Below are 26,047 nucleotides of genomic sequence, written 5' to 3'. Positions count from 1 at the left end.
ACTTTTGAGTATCTGTTGTATTATGTTTGACTTTCTGTTAAAATTGTTGGAAACCAGATTGTTGACTTCTTAACTTTTCCCAAACAGTTGAACTGTAAATGGAGAAAAACCAACGTGAAAAGTTGATCTAAACTAAACAAATGCATTTAATCTTTGAAACTATGTCAACTCTTTTTTATTAAATAAATATTAGTTGGCCCTAGAAATAAAAATTATGCTGAAAAGTTTGAACTGGATTTTTTTGGTTACATTAGTATTTGTTTGTCTGACTGGTTATATCTGGTAACGAAAAATGTTTGTTGGTCTAAGAGCAGTACACTAAAACTCCCCGATTAATGCTGATAATCCAAAAGCTGAGTATTTAATTGGTCAACATCAGTCAACTGATCCAAATCGGATTTAGTTGGTCCAAGTCGGTTTTAGTCAATATTGGTCAGCATTTAATATAAGTTTAAATTAGAATATTGGAGTTTTTGAGCAAATGAAGAATATGTTTTTTTGTATTCTGAAACCTTTCACGCATGTCTTCACATACAAGTATGGAAAAGAAATTTATGAAAAGCATCATCAGGTAATGGAACTAAAATTGAAAAATGTTGTCACATAATGTTTTTGTATTCTGAACCTTTCTTCACATACCTGTATGTTCTTCACTTTCGGAAATACATGAATTTGTTCTATATTATCTTGTTTGCCTTTTTATCTCTAACAAAAGAACCCTTCTTCATAAAGCCGGAGTTTCATTCTCATAGTGAACTATATCAAACTTAGAGGTTGCAAAATGGGCGGGTCTAATAAATAGTAGGTGTAAGCATGTTGAATATGTAAAGTTAGTCCAAATGTATCTTGGTTTGAATTTTGAAGCATCTACCGTCTACTATTGTTTATTTGGCTACATGAAAAATTGGAATAATCAAAAGTTTTTCTACAGATTTGTTAACGTAATTGTAACTTTGATCAATGGGACGTTTAATAAATAGTGGCCCCTAATATCAAAGATTCTTGCTTGCAATTGATCCTGTGAGAACTCAGAATAATGTAAGTTATAAACATCATGTTTTTACGGACATAATTTATAACAATCGTTAACATTTTAGTTTGTCTGTCAACTGTAGGTTGGAAGGATATGGCAAGTTTTTGTCGATGTCTTCTCCATGTATTCTAAGACATGGAAGAGGAGTGAGACGGCCAAATCAACGGTTCCTGTGGGCGGGTTTAAAAATATATGATGATAACGTCGGCTGTAGTGGAAGAATGCATTGGGTTGGATACCATGAGGATTACGGTAGATTCATATTGTCTTTTGATGTTGGAAGTGAGTGTTTAGGGTAACGAACTTCTCAAATGACAAGTATTTTTTGAATCTCATAACTGTAAGTGCCCAATTATACCAACTAAATGGACAGATTGTGGTTGTGGGTACGAAAAAATTGTCCAAGGATCTTTACTTTCCAAGCAAAGTGGAGCCAAATGCAAAATACGGTGATGAAGTGTATTCCGTGTTTCTTCTGGAGGATGAGGGTGAGTATAAGTACGTTCTTAAGAATCTCTACAACCTAGTTATGCCGAATGTTTGGGACGAGTGGTTAATTGGCTTTTTACATAAGGGATCCTATCTTGTATTTACAGTTGGTCGGAAGCTTATTGCTTATGATCGCCACAAGAATATGTATCATGATCTTGTTCTAGACGCCATAGAAGATTCGTTCCAGCTCCATCATTCCTATAGCAAATCATCCATGATGTTAACTTAGAAGAATGGTTCATTTTACAAAGTTCTTACTGCCGCTGCTACTTCATTTATCCTTGCTATGTTTCATTTGCACTTTTTATTTCTTTTGCTTCTTTATGAGATGATGCTGTGTAATGATTAGATGATATGATATTATAATGCTTGTGGGTTCTGAATAGTTCTTACTGCATCCTTCATGTATGTTGATGTGTTAAGATCTATTCGGTTAACCATGTGTTAAGCACATGATTAGTGTATAAGGATTACTTACCTTGAGTGTTCTTGTATACACTTACCTTGGGTTCTGAATAGTTGTTTTTGGGACACTCAAGGTAACTAATCATTATACACTAATCATGTGCTTAGTACATGTTTAACTGAATAGATCTTAACACATCAACATACATGAAGGATGCAACATATTCCAGTAAGAACTATTCAGAACCCACAAGCATTATAATCTCATATCATCAAATCATTACACAACATCATCTCAGAAAGAAGCAAAAGAAATAAAAAGTGCAAATGAAACATAGCAAGGATAAATCAAGTAGCAGCGACAGTAAGGACTATGTAAAATGAACCATTCTTCTAAGCTAACATCGTGGATGATTTGCTATAGGAATGATGGAGCTGGAACGAATCTTCTATGGCGTCTAGAACAAGATCATGATACGTATTCTTGTAGCGATCATAAGCAATAAGCTTCCGACCAAATGTAAATACAAGAGAGGATCCTTCATCTAAAAAGCCAATTAACCACTCGTCCTAAACATTCGGCATAACTAGGTTGTAGAGATTCTTAAGAACGTATTTATACTCACCCTCATCCTCCAGAAGAAACACGGAATACACTTTGTCACCGTATTTGGCTCCACTTTGCTTGGAAAGTAAAGATCCTTAGACAATTTTTCCGTACCCACAACCACAATCTGTCCATTTAGTTGGTATAATTGGGCACTTACAGTTATGAGATTCAAAAAAGACTTGTCATTTGAGAAGTTCGTTACCCTAAACGCCTCACTTCCAACATCAAAAGACAATATGAATCTAGCGTAATCCTCCCGGTATCCTACCCAATGCATTCTTCCACTACAACCGACGTTATCATCATATATTTTAAACCCGCCCACAGGAACCGTTGATTTGGCCATCTCACTCCTCTTCCATGTCTTAGAATACATGGAGAAGACATCGACAAAAACTGCTTTGAACACCAAGCATATTTTAGTTTGTCTGTCAACTGTAGGACAGAATTTGCAGTGTTGTGATGGAATTTGTAGGTTTTTTTCATGGCAGAATATTGTTTCTTGGAAGGAGATGGCATTTGAAGCTTATTTTTATGGCAGAAGATAGTTATAAGAATGTGTTTTTGGAAGAAGATAAAATAGGTGAAGAGATATAAAGAGCAATATCAAGGTGAAATTAGATTTGTGGCAGAGGAGTGGGACACGTACTCAAATGATTTTATTTAGAACATATAAAGTACTCCGTAAGTATAATAAGGTTAAATAATGCATGAATATAAATATAATTTTCTGTTCTGATTACTAACTTAATTAATACTCCGTACTAAAGTTTTAATTGCACTAATATTTACAATTTATAATGTCTTTTGTTCTAAAATCATAATATTGTTATTGCATATTTTTATGTTTTGAAAACTCATTTTCCTTTGAAACACTACAATAATATGAAAGAAGATTTTAAAATTAGTCGTGTTACATTAATTTGCTGTAATATAATGAACTTATACTTTTTTTGTTGATTTGAGACACACTTATGGACAAGATGGTGGAAATAGTATAATGAACTTATAATTTTTTATGTATTTTTTCAACTCCGCCTGGAACGTACGCCTCGCCTCACAAAGGGGAAACGCCTCGAGGTGCGTTTCCGTTTTTTAAACCTTGATAATAATAATATTTGTTAATTGCATCTCAGGTTAGGAATGAGCTCCAAAATGAAACTCTGCAGCTTGCTAGTAAGTTTGTCACTCAATGTATAGACTATGATTAAAGTTGTACCTCTGCCCATGGCTTTTTTCTTTACCTGGGAAAAGTAGTGCAAAGTTAGTTGTGATCACAAAAGATGCTATTTATAACCAATTTGCTTATGAATGAGTTGATTGTAGTCATTATCTTTAACGGGTAAAGAAAAATCTGAAAGGAGAACGGGTCGAAAGGGTAGAAAGTTTCCGAAAGTCTGTTTGTAGGGCACGCAAGCGGCTAAATGTTACAGTTCCAATATTTAATAGTAGTTGTAATTACTATGATGTTGTAATCATTATGATTAATGATTAATGCAGTTATTTAGAAGCTCTTTTGAATAAAGCACCGAGTAGTGTTGTCTGTCAAATATACTAAACATGACTAGTATTAACCCTAACTTCTATTGACCAGTTAACCAGTACACCTAATATCTACTCCTATTTTGCTACCTATTGTAACAGTAATAAAAATATTATATATTGATTAAATGTGTTCGTTCTTTTTGGTTCCGTTAGTATTTGTTTGTGTGATTGATTATACCTGGTAACGAAAAGATATTTCTTGGTCGAAGAATAATATTTGGATTCTATGTTGTGTTTGTTATGCAGGTGAAAACTTGGAAAAAGAACCACAGATAACAGAGTTGAGGAACCAGGTTTAATGTAGGTACTATCAAACTCACCACAATTCTTTAATACAGATAGTTACATGGTTTAAAAATCACATAGAAAGTCGTAAGGCTAAATTATTTTTCTATTTATTTATGTGGCACAGTGTATGATCATACGAACAAGTGAGTTAGCATCTGCAGAAAAGCTCCACTCCTTAAAAGCAGGTTCCTTGGTAAACAAGTTACAAGGTAAGTAATGCTCTTATCGGTGGTTTGCATTGAAACATAATGTCCGAGTCAGATGCGTTTACGAGTCAATAACCGAATCTATCATATCCCTCTTTTAAACTTGGAATTGATCAAGTTTTTGGGACCCTGGAGTTGTTAAGATTTAAAATTTCTAAAATTATGAATATCAGTCTTGGTTGCTCGGTGAGTGAATACATTATTTAAAAAATGTTATCAGTTCACTGTGATTTAATATTTGTCGATTTAATATCTTGTCATTGATGTTTGGATTCAACACCTTTTGATATTTTTCAATATTATGTTAATATGTTTCATGGTCGATGAATAAAACATATGAGTAATCTGCAAAGCTCTACGAACAGCTTCTTGAAAAGGAGATTGATGTTGTGACATTTGTGCACAAGTACAAAAAGTTACGCGCTGTTTACCATCAACGGGCTCTGACAAACATCGCAGCCAAGACTTCTTTGGGTTGTTGACCAGTATTTGATTGAAGTGTATCAAATTTGTGAATGGCTTTGTATTAGTTGCTAATTTTGAACATGAAAATTACTAAAATTCTTATAACATCATGTTTCCTCGTTTGTTCCAAATCAAAATAAGTAATGATTCTACACATTTGATTGAACTGTTAGTTTTTCTTTTAGATTTTTTAATTGCTTGAAACTATCCCTTAGAGCATGACCACAGAAGGGGTAACGGGGAGGGCGCACACCCCCGCAGCCCCGCTCCCCATGCTCTAAAGGATAGTTTGATTACAAAGGATGACTAGAAATAGTAGACAAAGACTTGACTAAGCAATTACTATGCAATTCATTAATTTCTTTTTAGTAATTTCTATGAAATTACTAAGAAATTGCAAAGGAAAGGGTAGTTACAATTAATGACTAATAAATTACTAAGAAAAAAGTGATGGATGTGTTAAGTTTTGGCACTTCACTTTTATAACGGGAAGCTTATCCCTTCAATATCCACCACACAAATTGTACACTAAAGTCTTCTTGGTCTCTTTTACTTTTTACTTTATCTGCAATTCACTAATAATACAACTCATGTTTTAATTTTTTTTTTTCCTTTCTTCTATTGAAATCAATCAACTACTAGATCCGTTTACAACAAACCAAACAATCTTTTGATCAATTTCTAAATTCCAATGGCTGACACCGTTGTTTCTGCTGCTGTCAATGTGCTGATTGAAAAAATATTCTCTGGTGACTTGCTGAAGATGGTTCGATCGGAAGGAATCGAATCTCAGCTGAAAGAACTGCAGAAAACCTGGAACTATATCGAAGCTGTGCTTGCTGATGCAAGTGAGAAGCAAATAACAGACACATCTGTTAAATTGTGGCTACAAGATCTTCGTCGTCTAGCTTACGACATTGAAGATGTACTCGATGATATGGCTACCGAATGTATGCGAAGAAAGTTCAGTGATGAATCATATGGCAGCACAAGTACCGGTAACAACCTATTTAAAAGGATAAAATTAACTTGTACTAATTTCACTTCTCGTAACTTGATGTATGGTCGTAAGATGCGTTCTGTGCTAGATGATATTAATGTAAAATTGAATGATCTTGCCGAAAAGAAAAATTCTCTAGGTCTGCAAGTCAATGTGATAGCTGAAGCTAGTTCAATCAATAATTTTAAACGACAGGAACAAACATCATTGATAGATAAGTTTAAAGTTTTCGGTCGAGAAGAAGATCAACGGGAACTGGTCAGTAAGTTGTTAGGTGATGAAGCATGTAATCAAAATGTGAGCATCATCTCCATAGTTGGTTTAGGTGGGGTTGGGAAAACAACTCTTACCCAACTTTTGTACAACAATGAAAAAGTTAAAGCTCAATTTGAACTCAAGGTGTGGGTTTGTGTTTCAGACGAGTTTGATGTACTCACTATTAGCAATAAGATCTATCAATCTGTCACCGGAGAGAACAAAAACTTTGTTAATTTGGATCAGCTTCAGGTGGCACTTCAAGAAAAGCTTTCAAACAAAAGGTTCCTACTCGTGTTAGATGATGTTTGGAATGAAGACCAAGATAAATGGGACGTTCTTGAAAAACCTCTTAAAGGGGCTCCTGGCAGTAAAATCATCGTTACCACACGGAAGACCACGGTTGCATCAGTGATGAACTGTGTTGAACCTTATGATTTGGGGATTCTATCGGATAATGATGCACTATCCTTGTTTGCTAAATCTGCTCTAGATGAGCATAACTTTGACAAGCATCAGTCACTAATATCAGCTGCTCGATTGATCATTAAGAGATGTAAGGGACTGCCTTTGGCATTGATAGCAATTGGGAGGGTTTTGAAAGGAAAAGGAAATGATGAATATGAATGGGACAAGCTATTAAAGAGTGAGATATGGAGTTCAAATGATAGAATTCTTCCGGCTCTTAAGCTAAGCTATTATGATCTCCCTTCTCAACTAAAGCAACTTTTTGCCTATTGTTGTTTATTTCCAAAGGACTACGTGTTCAACAAGAAAGAGCTAGTGTTATTGTGGATGGCAGAGGGGTTTCTAAACCAACCAAAAGGCAACATGTCAATGGAGAGTTTGGGTTTCGAGTACTTTGAAGAACTCCAAGCAAGGTCATTTTTTCAGCGGTTAACGGGTAAAGAATCCAAATACACCATGCACGACTTGATGCATGACTTGGCAATAAGTGTTGCAGGAGACGTCTTCTATTTTTTGGATGATAAGATGGACGTAAATGGTAGGAATGAAGCTTTTGAGAAGTTCCGTCACTTTTCATACTTGGGTCAACGAGGTGCAGAAAATGGAAAGCTCAAGGAAATACACAGATCTGAACGCCTAAGAACATTCTTAACGGTGCCAGCTCCTTCACATTATGTTTACTTGGATAATGTTCTTGTGGACTTACTTCCCAAATTACAGTTCATGAGGGTGCTAAGCTTAACTCGAACTTCAATCACAGATGTACCAAGATCTGTTGGTGTTCTGAAACATTTACGGTACCTCAATTTTTCTAGAACGAAAATCAAACAAGTACCAGAAGAGGTTAGTGAGCTTCATAATCTACAAAGCTTGTTGGTCAGTGGATGTAACAAGTTAACCAGCTTGCCGGTCAGTTTTCATAAGTTAATAAACCTCAGACATCTTGACATGAGTGATACTGCATCGTTGAAGAAAACACCCTTAGGGATGGGTGGGTTAAGTAGTCTACAAACTTTGTCCAAGGTTATTATCGAAAGAATTAACGGTTTCAAGGTATGAGACCTTAAAGACATGTTGAATCTTCAAGATAATCTTTCCATTGAAGGATTGGAAAAAGTGACACATCCACAACAAGCTATGGATGCCAACTTAATGGGAAAGAAGGGTCTTGTGAGGTTGGATATGGAATGGAGTGCTGTATTTGATGATTCTCGGAATTCAATTCTAGAATATGAAGTATTTCAAATGCTAAGGCCTCCCACTAAGTTGAACCAACTGAATATTTGGAACTATGGGGGAATGAAATTTCCTAGTTGGTTTGTAGGTCCCTCATTTGATAAGTTAACAAAGCTTATCATTTTAAATTGTGGAAATTTGGTTGAGTTGTCAATTGGACTAATATCGACACTTGAGTGTTTGAATATATATAATTGTGAAAAGTTGGTATCGATAGGAGAAAATGAAGTTAATGTTGGAAGTAGCGACATGAAATCCGTCCTTAAAGAAGTTCATTTTTCTTGTTGTGGTTCATTGGAGAGTTACAATTGTGCTAATACCGTTGAAAAATTATGGATATACAAATGTGATTCAATGACATCAGTGACGATGTCAACAACATTGCAGGAGCTGCCATCGTCTCTCAGGTATCTGGAAGTCAATGAATGTAAGATTTTAAAGTCATTATTTCATGAGCAATTGCAAAGTCTCACATCTTTGGAAGAGATGAGGATAATTAAGTGTGAAAACGTGGATGATTCATTTCCAAGTGGGTTGTGGCCTCCTAATTTAAGGGAGTTAGAAATAGGAGAGTTAAAGAAGCCAATGTCGGAGTGGGGGCTGCAGAATTACCCAACCTCACTTGTTCAACTTGAATTATATGGTAAAAATTCAGGAATGACTTCATTTGCAATGGAAGGAGACAAGATGAATTCTGCATCATCAACATCTTTTCTTCTTCCACCATCTCTAACTTCTCTAATAATCCGTGACTTTAATGATGTGGAATCAATTTCAGACGTGGTCCAACACCTGACTCACCTTCAACGCCTTGAAATTTGGAATTGCCCAAATATTAAGGATGTGCCACGATCAACTTTATCTTTGAATGTATCTGTATGTGAGTAGGAAACATATGTCCTCTCTGTCTCTTGCAATACTAAATATCAGTCTTGGTTAATTAGTGTGTATACTAACATATATATATTCTTGATATGCTTCATTACATTTATTCAATGATACTCACTTCCTTTGAATCTAATGGTTGCTCATTATTGTGTTGGTACTTCAACTGTTTGATTAAATTCCTCAAACAATTCCTAATAATATCTAATCTTTACTCGTTATTGTGAATATCCCACCAGCTATTTGATGAAATACATAAAAGATAGTCACTTTTTTTAGGAAATCCCTAAGATTGATCCTTATCATATTTTAGGGACAACCATCAATATTATTTACTCTTCAGTTGTGTGCTTTTGGGAAAAATAATGATATAACCATCTCTAACACTTCACAGTCAACTATACACACTTTTATGAAAACCCCTGTTTTATGCTTGTCATTTGTCTGCAGGTGATTATTCAGGGTTAAATGACATGATGTAACTTATTAGTGCCAATGTATCTTTGCTAATTGAGAAGCTAATATCTGGTGAATTGATGAATTTGGCGTGATCTATGAAAAAACAGCTTGTGTATGTATTTATAATCTTTGCTCATTTTGGTACAATAGCCCTGCTGCTGTGTTGTTCATTACTGTGTTAGAAGGTAGTATTATTTTATATTCTTAATTTTCTTTTTACTGTGTTTTACAAAATTCCTCTAAGAAACTTTTCTCAAAATCCTTAATTGCTGCTCATCATGTTAGGAGAATCTCCATAAGAAGTTATTGTTTTGTGTGCTTTCTGCAAAGCATTTCAAGCAAGTGAAGTTAAAAAAAATAAATGAAAATATTTATATATCTCTTCATGCCTGAATTTTAGAGATGCGCCACAGTCGATTAGTAAAAAGGTGTGTCATGTCTATCTCTTACAATAACTAGTTATATTATTAAAAGAATATTAGTTATATGTGTTTGTTATGCTTCATTATATTACATATAACTTAAAGATACCCACACTTCCATTGAATCTGGATCCTCAAAGATATGCAATCAAATAAAGTTAAGAGATTGTCATTTATAATAACAGTATATCCTATTTAATACATTCATTATAGATTGAGTTATATTATTCATATTGAAGATGTGGAATATATAAAATAAAGTTAAGAGATTGTCATTTATAATAACAGTATATCTTTATGTTCATTGCATGCACTAAGTGTGCAAGTTACATTTGAGGCTTATAGAAGCATTATTAATCCTGAAGCCATTTCCATGATGGTTTCTGCATCTATCAAGCATAGAAATAACTGATTATTATCCTTGCAAACATTTGGAAATCTGTTCTTGGCGATATATAATACGAGGTGATTTTGAATTATGATATGATGTAGCTATGACATAGATTTTATAAAACAATAAAATGATGGGTATTTAAATTGGATCAGCATTTTTGCAGCTAATCAGTGAACACACACGTGTGAATCAATGTAACACACCTATTTCAAACCATTGTTAGCCCATCTTAAGTATCTGTATAGTGGCAGTTAGCCCATCTTAACACACTTATTTCATTACTTATTTAGAGCTTTTTTGCTGTTACTTGACCTCAAAAAAGAAAATGATGGATTTGGTTAATCTGTTGACTCGCATTAGAACGGTAAGTGACTGTACAGGTGACACTGGTATCTTCAGTGCTAACTAATAAAAATACCATCTTATTCTTTTGGACACATTTGAGTTTGAGAGTTATTGTTAGAATACAACTACAAAACCAACAAAAGTCAAATTACCATTTTAGGTAATTTGACTTTAGGATCAGAAGAAAACATTCTTCATCACTTCCCGATATAGAAGATCACAAGTGGGACTTTTGACTGAGCATACAACGGATACAAGCAGCCACTCCAAACAGCATCTTTCCTTATTTATAAAGTTGATCCAAAAGTGTAATGGAGCCTAACTTCAATTAGAATTAGCTGTTATGTAGTTTGTGCATATAAACACTTAGCCATGTATCAAATTGAATCAATTCAAGGTTATGAATAATCATTGATCAATATCAATTCAATACTACAAAATCAGTTCATATTGTATCAATTTAAACAGTTATATATCAAAGTTTGTCGATTTAAATAAGGAGGATGAGACTGGAATCAAAATGGGCTAAATGCGTCTGGACTTGCTTTTTGTAGTCTGTAACTGTGTCTGATTCAAAATAATTTAAATTAATTAAAAAAATTGTATATAAAGCAAGTTCATAGCTCGTTCGACTCGATAAGCTCGTTCGACTCGTAATCTCTAGATATTTATATCCTTGAGATTATGAGCATAAATGGCAGCTATCTGATGTTTGTCTCATGGACTGACAAGTTTCTTTGACCAATTGAGGGGTTTTCATTAATTTAGTTTGTAGTTTGACTTTTAAAGGTCAAGATTTTATTGCTGCTATTTGACCTTAAAAAGTCAAATGATGGATTTGGTTAATCTGTTGACTCGCATTGGAGCAATGATATAGGACTGCATTAGTGATTGTATAGATGACACTGATAGAAATCTACCTTATAATGGGTCAGTTATTTTGTATTGGTCAGTTATTTTGTAATGACTTGAATAATATAAACTAACTGACTTGAATAATATAAACTCCTTTTTTTACCACTTCACCCGAATGAAAATGTTTCCGCCGCGAAAATCATGTTCACAACCCTGTGAAAATTACTTTGCAATCGTAGCCATGTATCGTTAATTCGTTACAAGTTCTTTGCATATGTGACCGACCCAAATCAGAGAAAAAGTAAACCTTGCTGTGTCTGATCCATCCGTAATCAAAGCTTTGAAGCAATAAGTGGCATGTTGGTAACTATACGTTATTTACTATTTAAACATGCGCTATGTTACAATTACTACTTGTTGCGTCGTTAGATGTTTTGTAATACCATTCTTTGTGCACCGCAATCAGTTCAATTATGGTCTTGTCAAAAGTCTAATATACTGACTACCAAAAGAAAGTGTGATTCAAGCCTAAAAAAATGTACTTTTATAATCTAACCGTAATTATGATTACTTGGGCGATGTACAGCAACAATTCTTTGTATATGTATTAAACTCATTCTCAAAGGGAATTATGAGTATGTAAAACAAATGTATGTTTATGAAAATCATATAGAAAGTGGGTTTCATGATCATATGGGTTTAAAGTGACTGCTACAGTACATGTCATGTAAGTGCAATAATTTTTTGGTAGACAAAGAAAATACACTTATACTATTGTTTTTGTAATATTTTCTAATGATTAACACAATGATGATATAATACTAAAGAAGTTAATAATGCAAGCGCGTGCGTAGGTAAATTGGTTAACGAATCATTGTAACCTGCTAGCAGAGAGTCATTTGAGATATGGCTTTGAAGCTGGTTATATGCCACGAATTGAAAGTAGCGATTTGGGAAATCCACCAATGGTAGATGTTCAAATTTGGTGTTCCGACCAAACTTCAGCGTTGTATGACCTGGCACCTATTTTTTGATTCTTGATAGAAATCTCAGATTCTATAGGTTTGATTCGGTTGCATAAGGCCGTCAAAATATTGTGTCATTAAGGGCCATGTGTTACCAGTAACAAAAACTGGTAACATTTCCCTTAGTCAAAATATTGTGTCATTAAGATTCTATAGGTTTGATTCAGTAACATAATGGACAAAAAACCCCCTCGGTTTATTTATTAATCAAGAATTTCTTAAAAAACAAAAACTGAATTAGAAGTCTGCAAAACAAGGAATATAAATAGCCTAACAACTGGCTGAAAACTAGGAATTTAAATTTGAGATAAACTAGAAAACAATAAAAGATAAGTTTGGAATATAATCCCTTATTCTTCTCCAACTTAGTTGCTTGCTTTATCCCGGATTACAATCACCTACTGGATCACCAATGTCATGGGCCATAAAATATTCACGAAGCCCATTTGTACCACCATCCGTATCTACATCATCCTGTTTGTGTATATGGGTATTAATTGTTATATGGGTTGGGAAGGTGTTATAACGGCAGATGGGTAATAATTAGTGATGGAAATGAATCGGTACGGATATGCCTGGCAATTGAGACCCATTCTTTCAAATTTGGGTCAATTGGGTGAAGCTTTCGGGTCAAATGATTCATGAAAAAAATTATGCCCGACAATGTAAATCAAAAGTTAAAAAAAGGTCCAATGAGTTTTTCTCCAACCTATTAGGTCATACACAAAATATAAAAGAACGGGTCAAATGGGTATCAAATCCTAAATTCAATAAATAGAGATAGGTTGAATGGGTTGAATGGGTCAAATGGGTCGAGCTCATCTGTCAACCATTTATGAAAGCATTAATGGTTATATCAATTATTATGTATATAAAAAATTTCTTATTTCATAAATAAATGTTAATAATAAATAATAATAACTAAAATGATATAATAAATATAAAAAACGATGTAAAAGTATATGACCTGTTTGGACCTATTTGACCCATTTGACCCATTACCTTCAACCTGTTACCCAAACCGACCCAACCTGACCCATTTGGACCCATTAAATTTTTTTACCTGTTTGACCCATGACCCATTTCAACCCAAAACCGTTTTGACCCGTTACCCAAACCGATCCAACCTGACCCGTTTGCCAGGTATGGGTATGGATCGGGTGAGCCATATCCATATCCATTTAATTTTTAAAATCAATATCCATATCCATTTTAAATATAATTCATCCATCCATATTTATATCCGTTGGATGAAGCGGGTAAACGGATGTTTGATGGATGTTAGGTTTTTCTAAAAATATTTCCATTATGGCATGAAGTTATCAAAGTATATATGCGAATTTAATACTATTCAAATAATTGTATCTTCACAATCTATGTTTTCGATAACATGTTAATAGTTTATAGTGTACATATATAAGGATATGTAAATGTAAACACATATATTTAAGTAAATATGTATATATGTATTTCGGGTGGTAAATGGATATATCCATGGATGAGAAATTATCATCCATACCCATACCCGATCTATAATTTTTCACACCACTCATATCCATATCCATTTATTACATCCATATCCATTTAAATGGATCGGATCTAATGTATATCTTATGGATCGGACATCCATTGCCATCCCTAAAATCTATGTTCTATTGACTATTGCTTGGTCAAATTATGCATTAGTCACTCTTGTTTATGCATAGTTTGAATCTTTGTGGAATCTGGCAGATTTACTTTGCCAAAAGATTTTCTTTTAGTTAAGTCTACTTAATACTTATACTTACAGGAGCTATCGGATGTTTGTCACATGGACTGAAAAGTTTCTTGACCAATCGAGGGGTTTTCAGTAATTTAGTTAGTAGTTTGACTTTTAAAGGTCAAGATTTTTTTGCTGCTATTTGACCTTAACAAGTCAAATGATTGATTTGTTTAATCTGTTGAATGGCATTGGAATGGTGATAAAGGACTACATTAGTGACTCTATACATGACACTGATAGACATCTACCTTATAATGGGTCAGTTATTTTGTATTGGTCATTATATTGTATATGACTTGAAAAGTTTGGACTCCTTTTTTACCCCTTCGCCCATATGAAAATGTTCCCGCCGTAAAAATCATGTTCACAACCCTGTGAAAATTACTTCGCAATCGTTGCCCTGTATCGTTACAAGTTCTTTGCATGTGTGACCGACCTGCATCAGAGAAAAAGTAAACCTTGCTGTGTCTGATCCATCCTTAATCAAAGCTTTGAAGCAAAGCAATAGGTGCATTTTCATATGGCGAACTATTTGTTGAGTGGTAAAAAGCCTCAGTTGGTTCTGGGTGTGTGGGTGGCAAAAGAGAGGATTCCATGTCAAAATTGCCGTTACAAAAAAAAAGCTTTGAATCAATAACTGACTTGTTTGTAATTATATGTTATTTACTATTTAAACATACGCTATGTCATATTTACTACTTCTTACGCGAGTCTACATGTTTTGTGATACGATTCTTTGTGCACCTCAATCTGTTCAAATTATGGTCCTATCGCAAGTGAAATCTACTGACTGAAAAAAAAAAGTGTTATTCATGCCTAAAAAATGTATTTCTATAATGTAACCGTTATTATGATTACATGGGCAATGTGTACAGCAACAATCATTTGTATATGTATCAAACTCATTCTCAAAAGGGAATTATGAGTATGTAAAACCAATGTATGCTTATGAAAGTCATATAGAAAGTGGGTTTCATGATCATATGGGTTTAATGTGACTGCTACAGTACATGTCATGTCAGAAGTGCAATAATTTTTTGGTAGACAAAGAAAATACACTTATACTATTGTTTTTGTAATATTTTCTAATGATTAACACGATGATGATATAATACTAAAGAAGTTAATAAGCGCGTGCGTAGGTAAATTGGTTAACGAATCAGTGTTACCTGCTAGCAGAGAGTCGTTTGAGATATGGCTTTGAAGCTGGTTATATGCCACAAACTGAAAGTAGTGATTTGGGAAATCCACGAATGGTAGATGTTCAAATTTAGTGTTCCGACCAAACTTTAGCGTTGTATGACCTGGCACCTATTTTTTGATTCTATAGGTTTGATTCGGTTGCATAAGGCCGTCAAAATATTGTGTCATTGAAGGCCATGTGTTACCAGCATAGTGTAACGCTGCAGTTGTGTGGGTAGATAAATATTGCTTTTATAACGTAAGCTACCTGTAGTAAAATACAAACCTATATGTTATATGGTGTGTTTCAATTGAATGCAGACGTACCATTTCATCGGCAATAATATTAATATAGCAACCTGCGACATCGTCATCACCTAATAGATAAAGGATATTAAATTTAGGAGACCGTCATCGTCATCACCAATGCAATTACCACTGGATATATCTGTATTCAGCGCGCTTTTTTTTTTAAGTATCTATTCACCACGTCGATTAACCATGTAGAGAAGTTGCTCAGTTGCTCATGTTTTCAGTCAGCACAAACAATTTAAACAGATTTGCCTCCGAATGGCACGTGATTATCGCCTACAATATCTCTCAGACTTCTATCTAAAACCTCAAAGCAGCGCCAGAAAATGAGGTTTTCAATAGGTTTTCCATCTGAGTGTTTTTTTTTAGGTAATCCCAGACCCGAACCCGATTAGAAAAACCTGTATAATAAGATCACCCAACACATTCAATTGAAGTTACAAGCTAAGTATTCATAGGTGGTTTGCGTTGAAACATAATGTCCGAGTCAGATGCGTTTACGAGTCAATAACCGAATCTATCATATCCTTCTTTTAAACTTGTATCTGATATTTAGCCACATACGCATTCAGATGAAAACTACCAAAATGAATTGAAGATAATTTAACAACAACAACAACAACAACAACAACATGCCCAATCCCACATGCGTGAGGTATGGGGAAGGTGGGGCGTAGACAACCCTTCCTCTACCCTAGAAAAAAGAGAAATCATTTCTCCATTCCGAGTGAAGCACTCACAAGAGTAGAGAAAGTCCTTCCTCTCCCTGTTCGACGGATAAAGAGATTGCTTCCAAAAGGACCTCCGGCCAAAAAAAGTAGTAGGAAAATAAATAGTGATAATTTAAATAATTTAAATTAATTTAGAAAAAAAAATAATTTAAATAAATAGAGATAAATAAGAAACGTTATAATTTAAGTTCCATGTTATCAACGTTATAAACCCCAGTAAATCTCACAAAACCAAATCAAACCTTCCAGAAATAGATCTTTTGTTGGCAATGAAAGCATCAATGATATTTCGATAAGACCTACATTCAGTCCATAAGCATTTGGCTTCCACAAAATCTGGAAAAAAGTAGTGACATCAGATGGAGTATGAAGATTCACGTTTTTTTTTTTTCCATTCTTAATCACCCATTTCCATCCATCAGAACCTTGAATTTTCTTCATATTCCCACCCATGATGTTGATCAGAAAGCAAAAGAAATGAAGGGTTGAAGAGGATGTAACGGCATTGTTCATGCATATTTTTACCAAGGGAAAACCTACACACGAACAGCAATGCGAAAGGGTTTTTTTAGGCGTCAACGTCGTTGATCTCCTGTCCGGTTACCGTGATAACCCGTACCTGAGATGATGATCTCGGGAGGGTGGCCAACGAATTGCCCGCCGGTCGATAGTCGGACCCTATCGACGGCAAAGGGAGAAAAAACCCTACAAGACCCGTAGGTAAAAACCCTAGTGTTGCGATCGTGAAGACGATCGTGGAGAAGATCCGGCGATGACTGCCGCGTGCTTTCATTGAGAGAGTGAGAGGCGAGATTGAATGGCCGCATGAGGTGTATGCGATTGGGAGATTGTGAACTTGATGTAGGTTTTGCCCCATATTTATAGATGGGAATTAGGGTTACTTGACTTGGGGCCCAAGTTAATTGCGTAGACCCTAATTGGGCCAAACCCTACGTCATCAAGTTCCCCAAGTTCGGTATGATATTTTTGTCAAGTATCGTATCGAACTTCTCATTATGCTGCGGAAAATAAGTTCACAGGAGCCTGCGCAAACAACTGTGCGTAAACCCGCGAACATATGCGCAAAAAACCGCATGCAGAATGCGTGGGGAAACCGCATGAACTAGCATGCGTAAAACCGCATGAAAATTGCGTCTAAAGTCGCGGACAACTGTGCGCAAAGCGTGCGTGGACAAAAGCGTGTGGACAGTTGCGCAAACGCGCGAACATCTGCGCTAAATATTCATGTACTTAAACCGCATATAACGAATTAAAAGCTCAATAAGAAAAGACAAACCTTCTCAAACCGAACGATAGACGGTAGAAACACGAGACATAATGCATCGTGCCCCACGGTGGGCGCCAATTGTTCATGCATATTTTTACCAAGGGAAAACCTACACACGAACAGCAATGCGAAAGGGTTTTTTTAGGCGTCAACGTCGTTGATCTCCGGTCCGGTTACCGTGATAACCCGTACCCGAGATGATGATCTCGGGAGGGTGGCCAACGAATTGCCCGCCGGTCGATAGTCGGACCCTATCGACGGCAAAGGGAGAAAAAACCCTACAAGACCCGTAGGTAAAAACCCTAGTGTTGCGATCGTGAAGACGATCGTGGAGAAGATCATGCGATGACTGCCGCGTGCTTTCATTGAGAGAGTGAGAGGCGAGATTGAATGGCCGCATGAGGTGTATGCGATTGGGAGATTGTGAACTTGATGTAGGTTTTGCCCCATATTTATAGATGGGAATTAGGGTTACTTGACTTGGGGCCCAAGTTAATTGCGTAGACCTTAATTGGGCCAAACCCTACGTCATCAGGCATGAACTTTGAAAATTTTTGAGAGAACTTTTAATAAAATATATTAGTTTGGTCAAAACTTTTTTATATTGATAATGAAAAATATTTTTTCAGATTCCCTCCCTACCTGCTACTTATCCTAACACCATACCAATCCCCCACATCAATCCCTTCTCATATGATAATCTAAAATCAACTGAACTTGCAAGAGAAAGAGCTAGGGCTCTAATTAAAAGATATGGAGGAGCAAACGATTCGTTTCCTGAGATTAAAACTCAAAATTTCCCTACATCTTCATACGGTTACTAATCAGTGAAACAATCATCGATTCTTCGATTCAAATGGAAATCGTATAACTTCTTTCCTATTTTTTAATTTTCCCGATTCTTGGAATGTAACTGAATTATGGAAATTGTTTAAAGGATATAGTTCTGTTAATGAGGTATTTGTTCCCCTACCAGGCATTTAAAAAATGGTTTGCTATTTGGTTTTGTTAGATCTGTGGGCATTCATCAATATGCTCGGTCCAACGCTCAGCATAATAACATTAATACCCTCTGCAAACTGCCCAGCCCACTTAACCTCATTTATAATTTTGGGCCAATTTCGGGCCTGTATGTTGGACTTAATAAAAACAACTCTCTCACAATCCTTCCTCTATTGGGCCAATCCCACTTCAAAACTTGACCAATTTCTGCTCTAATAGATTCAATAAAACATATCAAAACAACCAAGGCCCATTCTACCTCAAATACCCAACAAACCAACTGCTTAATGGGGAAATTGTTCAAAATACACTTTTTTAAGGCTTCAAACAAAATACACTTTTTTTAAAAAAATTGTCTTTTTACACCATTCGGTAGACGGGATTTCCATCTACCACCTTTATCTGTCGTCTACTACCATTTTTACAAAGTAGTAGACGGTGAGATAAAGGTGGTAGACAGAATTTACAAAGCAGTCGACTGTCTACTGCCTTGTTGTTGCTGTCTACTACCTTGTTGTTGCTGTCTACTGCCTTGTAGACACTAACAAGGCAGTAGACAGCAACAACAAGGCAGTAGACAGTAACAACAAGGCAGTAGACAGTCGACTACTTTGTAAATGTCTGTCTACTGCTTTGTTCTCACTGTCTACTAACCCTGCCAGTAGACGGGAATTCTGTCTACCACTTTTATCTCACCGTCTACTACTTTGTAAAAATGGTAGTAGACGACAGATAAAGGTGGTAGACGGAAATCCCGTCTACCGAATGGTGTAAAAAGACAATTTTTTAAAAAAAGTGTATTTTATTTGAAGCCTTAAAAAAAAGTGTATTTTGAACAATTTCCCTGCTTAATGCTTATCAACTCCTTCACCTAATAACTCCAAAATTTTGAGTCCATCTCCTGGCCCAAATCAGAGATGTAGCCCAGTTAATACCCCAATTATATTCCCAACATTCGTTCCTGAAATCCCAATCGCATCTTCTGCAATTCATAACCATGATCCACCCACTGAAACAGGTTTTGGGTAAACTGTTTTATTTGTAACAGTTTAACTATGTTTTAATAATATTCTTTAAGATAAATTTAATCTAATTTCTTTTTAGTAATTTCTTTGCAATTCAGTAATTTCTTTGCAATTCAATAATTTCTTTTTAGGAATTTCTAAGAAATTATTAAGAAATTGCAGATGAAAGGGTAGATACAATTAATGACTAAGAAATTACTGAGAAAGTGATGAAAGTATTCAGTTTGACATCTAACGTTTATATAATGGGAAGCTTATCCCTTCAATATCCACCACACAAACTCTACAATCAAGTCTTCTTAGTCCGTCCTACTTTAAAATTCATCTATTGAAATCAATCAACTACTAGATCCGTTTACAACAAACCAAACAATCTTGTGATGAATTTCAAAATTCCCATGGCTGAAACTGTTGTTTCTGCTGCAGTCAGTGTGCTGATTGAAAACGTACTATCTGGTGACTTGCTGAATCTGGTTCGATCTGAAGGAATCGAATCTCAGCTAAAAGATCTGCAAAAAACATGGAACTATATCGAAGCTGTGCTTGATGATGCAAGTGAGAAGTACACAACACAGAGACGTGTTAAATTGTGGCTACAAGATCTTCGTAGTCTGGCTTATGACATTGAAGATGCACTCGATGATATGGCAGCACAAGTACCGGTAACGTATTTAAAAGGTTAAAATTAACTTATGGTAACTATCAGTATGGTCGTAAGATGCGTTCTGTGCTAGATGAGATTAATGTCAAATTGAATGATCTTGTCGAGAAGAAAAATCTTCTTGGTCTGCAAGTCAATGTGATAGCTGAAACTAGATCAAGTAGAAATATTAAACGACAGGAGCAAACATCACTGATAGATAAGTCTAAAGTTTTTGGTCGAGAAGCAGATCAAGAGGTATTTCTCAGTAAGTTGTTGGGAGATGAAGCATGTAATCAAAATGTGAGCATCATCTCCATAGTTGGTCTAGGTGGAATTGGGAAAACCACTCTTGCCCAACTTTTGTACAACAACGAACAAGTTAAAGCTGAGTTTGAACTCAGGGTATGGGTTTGTGTTTCCGACGAGTTTGATGTACTTACTATTAGCAATAAGATCTATCAAGCTGTCACCAGAGAGAACAAAAATTTTATTAATTTGGATCAGCTTCATGTGGCACTTCAAGAAAAGCTTTCAAACAAAAGGTTCCTACTGGTGTTGGATGATGTTTGGAATGAAGACCATGATAAATGGGAAGTTCTTGAAAAACCTCTTAAAGGGGCGCCAGGCAGTAAAATCATCGTAACCACACAGTTGCATTAGTGATGAATTGTGTTGAACATTATAATTTGGGGGTTCTATCAAATATAGATGCAGTATCCTTGTTGGCTAAATCTGCACTAGATGAGCATAATTTTGTCAAGCATCCATCACTTATACCAGTTGCTCAATTGATCACTGAGAAATGTAAGGGTTTGCCCTTGGCATTGATAGCAATCGGGAGGGTGTTGAAAGTAAAAGGAAATGATGAATATGAATGGGATAAGTTATTAAAGAGTGAGATATGGAGTTCAAATGATAGTATTCTTCCGGCTCTCAAGCTAAGCTATTATGATCTCCCATCTCAACTAAAGCAACTTTTTGCGTATTGTTGTTTATTCCCGAAGGACTATGAATTCAACAAGAAAGAGCTAGTGTTATTGTGGATGGCAGAGGGGTTTCTAAACCACCCAAATGGAAACATGTCAATGGAGAGTTTAGGCCAGGAGTACTTTGAAGAACTCCATTCAAGGTCATTTTTCAGCATTCAACGTATAAAGAATCTGAATACACCATGCACGACTTGATGAATGATTTGGCAATAAGTGTGGCGGGTGACTTCTTCTATTTTCTTGATGATAAGATGGATGTAAATTGTAGGAATGAAGCTTTTGAGAAGTTCCGTCACTTCTCATACTTGGGTCAACAAGGTGTACAAAATGGAAAGCTCAAGGAACTACACACATCTGAACGCTTGAGAACATTCTTAATGGTACCATCAGATTATTGTTCATGAGGGTGCTAAGCTCAAGGAACTACACACATCAGATTAATGGTACTTACATCTTGGACAATGTTCTTGTGGACTTACTTCCCCAATTACTGTTCATGAGGTTGCTAAGCTTAACTGGACATTCAATCACAGATGTACCAAAGATCTGTTGGTGTGCTGAAACATTTACAGTATCTCAATTTTTCAAAGACGAATATCAAACAAGTACCATAAGAGGTTAGTGGGCTTTATAATCTACAAAGCTTGTTGGTCAGTGATTGTACGTTGTTAACTAGCTTGCCGGTCAGTTTTCATAAGTTAATAAACCTCGGACATCTTGACATGTTTAACACTCCATTGTTGAACAAAACACCCTTAGGGATGGGTGGGTTAACGAGTCTACAAACTTTGTCCAAAGTTATTATCGAAAAAGGTAGTGGTTTTAAGGTATCTGACCTTAAAGACATGTCGAATCTTCAAGGTGACCTTATCATTGATGGATTGGATGAAGTAACAGATCCACAACAAGCTATGGATGCTAACTTAATGGGAAAGAAGGGTCTTGTGAGTTTGGAAATGTATTGGACTTATAGTTTTGATGATTCTCGAAATTCAATTCTAGAATATGAAGTATTTCAAATGCTAAAGCCTCCCAGTAAGTTGAACCAACTGAATATTTATTCCTATGGGGGAATGAAATTTCCTAGTTGGTTTGTAGGTCCCTAGCTCATTTGAGAAGTTAACACAGCTTACAATAGAAGATTGTCCAAATTTGGTTGAGTTGTCAATTGGACTAATATCGACACTTGAGTATTTGTTTATATATAATTGTAAAAAGTTGGTATCAATAGGAGAAAATGTTGGAAGTAGCAATAGGAAATCCGTCCTCAGAGAAGTTCGTTTTTCTGGTTGTGATTCATTGGAGAGTTACATTTGTGCTAATACCGTTGAGAAATTATGGATAGAAGATTGTGATACAATGACATCAGTGAGTATGTCAACAACATTTAAGGAGCTGCCATTGTCTCTCAGGTCTCTGGAAGTCGATTATTGTAAGAATCTAAAGTCATTATTTCATGAGCAATTGCAAAGTCTCACATCTTTGGAAAAGATGATGATAATTAGCTGTGAAAACATGAATGATTCATTTCCAAGTGGGTTGTGGCCTCCTAATTTAAGGAAGCTAATAATAGGAGAGTTAAAGAAGCCAATGTCAGAGTGGGGGCTGCAGAATTGCCCGACATCACTTGTTGAACTGTCGTTACACGGTGATGATTCAGGAATAACTTCATTTGCAACAGAAGGAGATGCGACGAATACTGCTTCAACATCTTTTCTTCTTCCACCATCTCTAACTTCTCTATATATCTGGAATTTTAATGATGTGGAATCAATTTCAGAGGTGGTCAAACACCTCACTCACCTTCAGGAACTTGATATTTGGAAGTGCCCAAATATTAAAGATGTGCCACAATCAAATTCATCTTTGACAGTAAATGTCTGTAAGTAGGAAAGGTATGTAATAATTTTATATTTGAGAATGCATCCAACTTCTACCAGATGTCTATTGTGTGTATGCAATTAATGAAGCAGTACTTAAACTTGTTAGAAGTTAGTACGGAGTATAATTTTATATTCTTAATTTACTTGTTACCGTGTTTATGTAATAATTGATTCTCCTCTTAACAAACATTTGACATTCTGTTCTGTGTAATATACGAGGTGATTTTGTATTATAATCTGCTGTAGCGCTAAGACATAGATGGAAAACATACAAATATACGATGATGGGTGTTTAAAGGGAATCAGCATTTTTGCAGCTAATCGGATTGCTAATATAGTAAGTGAGTAATTGTCTAAATACAAAGACCATTTTGCTAATGATTTTCATATTTCATACTTCAACACCATATTTTGCAGCAGACATTGATATACAAATCCTTGATGATACCTTAGTAACAATTAACGCAAGACTTCTTAAGTATATGTATAACGGCAGTTGTGGTTTTCATGGACTAGTGTAACTTAAATTAGCTGGACTAGTGTAACAACCTTGTATTCATGATCCACCGAGCTCAAGGTTGTTTAGGTCATAGGGCGCAAAATGTTCTTAAGCGTGTGTGTTGTGTCAAAATCTGTGTTTTTATCGAAAAAGAGAAGAGATGCTCAAAAGGATTGATTAAAAAGTAGAAATAAGGTGTGTCATTGTTTATCATACCTCAAAAGGTAGATGAAAAGAACTTAGATTAAAAACTTGAATAATCTTGATTACAATGAAAGTAAAACCTAATCTAAGGGTTTTAGAGAAAACCCTAAAGAAAAACGAAACTGCTATCTAATTATTGAAGGTATATCTAAAACTGAAGCAGTAGACCTCTATTTATACTTTTCAGATTCGGTGGCCAAGCCGGCGGCTTCAGTGGGAAGCCGGCGGCTTCCGGTGGTCGGTGACTCCTTTTGCAATTTTAACTTGATTCGCAAGCACATGAACGCGTAACCGTCTTAGTCAAGCCATCGGCTTTGGTGGCAGGCCGGCGGCTTCAAAGATCTGGCAATCTTTTTGATTTCGTTTCCATTTTTAACTTGAACTTGGTCGGCAAGTTGAGAAACCGTGTAATTTAGGCCGGCGGCTTCAGTGTGAAGCCGGCGGATTTAATTGCATTTTGCTTGGTCAACAAGTTTATCAAATTCTGCGATCAATTCTGGAACATTCTGGAATATTCATCCCAAGCCGGCGGCTTCAAGCTCCAGGCCGGCGTCTTCATGGTCTTTTCTGCAATTTTACCTGTTTTGATCCTGTTTGACACATAACTTCAATAAAATCATTAGACTTATCTTTTTCCCCTTTTTACCCATTTTAGTGTGTTTAGGGATTAAAATATCTTTAAAATGCTAAGATAAGTCCGTAAAATGTTATCACTGTATAATTTAGGAGTTATCAAATGATATTTACTCTTCCAACTCCTTTATGATCATTTTAAATGAGGCTGTTAATAAAAACAACTCGCTACCTGATCCTACACTGATTAATACCTTGTTACCTGAAAAATTGGTATTTTTATTAGGCGTGTTAAGCAAAACAAATTCCCAGTTAGATCCGAACTCGACAGACGGGGCATTGACATTCATTCTACTAGATGCCCTGTTTGTGACAATGGAATTAAAACTCTCCAACACTTACTTATATTGTGCAAATTCTCCTTGGAAATATGGGAAAGAATCCGTAAATGGTGGAACATTGATAGCTTAAATATATACAACCTTTCGGAACTTTCAAAAGCTACAAACCCAAAACTTAAAACATCAACCGGACTGTCATTATGGCGAGCTACTGTTTGGGTCACGAGCTATTTTCTTTGGAAAAATCGTAACGAGCATGTGTTTGGGAAAAATAAATCAAGTAGTCCAAACTTAGTCTTCGACATACAAGCAAATTGCTTCGAGAGGATCAATTGTCATTGTTGAAAGGGCAATTTAAATTGGCAAAATTGGTTAACACACCCATTGTCCTTTGATGTAAATATTAGAAATTCGGTAGTGGACCCTAACAAGAACATGTGGTTTACAACAATCACATAACCCACATACAACAAACGAATAAGCGATACGTTAAATAAAAGCATAAACGGCGCGGATATTTAACGTGGTTATATCCCAACTCCAAAACACGGAGAAGGGTTTACTCCACGCGCACAAACCAGGGAAATTTTCTTATTATTTTCGTGCACCCATGTTAGAGTGTTTATATAGGAAAATCTAAATAAGGAAACAACTTAAAGAGCAAGAAAACACGTTTTTCCTCATCAAGCTCCCGGATAGGCTTAAGTCACGCCGCGGCTAGAGGAGCCGCGTCGTGGCTTAAAGCATGATTTCGAAACTGACAGCATTGCAACTTTCGAACCTCAATCCAAGTGTTGAGCCATGACGCGCCTTAATTGTAGTGACCCGAACTTTTCCATGTTTATATATATTAATTGAGATTGATATTTACATGATTAAATGTTTCCAACATGTTAAGCAATCAAACTTGTTAAGACTTGATTAATTGAAATAGGTTTCATATAGACAATTGACCACCCAAGTTGACCGGTGATTCACAAACGTTAAAACTTGTAAAAACTATATGATGACATATATATGGTTATATATATAGTTAACATGATATTATGATAAGTAAACATATCATTAAGTATATTAACAATGAACTACATATGTAAAAACAAGACTACTAAGTTAATGATTTTGAAACGAGACATATATGTAACGATTATCGTTGTAACGACATTTAATGTATATATATCATATTAAGAGATATTCGTACATCATAATATCATGATAATATAAT

The 26,047-nt window shown here is 35.5% G+C and overlaps 2 protein-coding genes and 1 pseudogene across 2 annotated transcripts; all 3 read left to right on the top strand.

Annotated features, from left to right (window-relative positions):
• The first annotated feature begins 5,735 nt into the window (after positions 1 to 5,735).
• Positions 5,736 to 8,891, top strand: LOC139875706 (putative disease resistance RPP13-like protein 1; annotated as a pseudogene).
• Positions 8,892 to 20,088: 11,197 nt separating this feature from the next.
• Positions 20,089 to 21,936, top strand: LOC139875705 (putative disease resistance protein RGA3). Its single transcript, XM_071863017.1, has 5 exons — positions 20,089 to 20,352; positions 20,397 to 20,958; positions 21,042 to 21,462; positions 21,591 to 21,702; positions 21,856 to 21,936. Exons 1-5 carry the CDS (start codon positions 20,089 to 20,091, stop codon positions 21,934 to 21,936), a joined length of 1,440 nt encoding a protein of 479 aa, XP_071719118.1.
• Positions 21,937 to 22,083: 147 nt separating this feature from the next.
• LOC139875704 (uncharacterized) lies at positions 22,084 to 24,952 on the top strand. Its single transcript, XM_071863016.1, has 3 exons — positions 22,084 to 22,332; positions 22,421 to 23,204; positions 24,768 to 24,952. The coding sequence occupies exons 1-3, from the start codon at positions 22,084 to 22,086 to the stop codon at positions 24,950 to 24,952; spliced, it is 1,218 nt and encodes a 405-aa protein (XP_071719117.1).
• The last annotated feature ends 1,095 nt before the right edge of the window (positions 24,953 to 26,047 follow it).

Source organism: Rutidosis leptorrhynchoides, chromosome 11 (assembly GCF_046630445.1).
Source record: "Rutidosis leptorrhynchoides isolate AG116_Rl617_1_P2 chromosome 11, CSIRO_AGI_Rlap_v1, whole genome shotgun sequence".
Lineage (NCBI taxonomy): Eukaryota > Viridiplantae > Streptophyta > Magnoliopsida > Asterales > Asteraceae > Rutidosis > Rutidosis leptorrhynchoides.
This window is presented reverse-complemented; position numbering and strand designations above follow the sequence as displayed.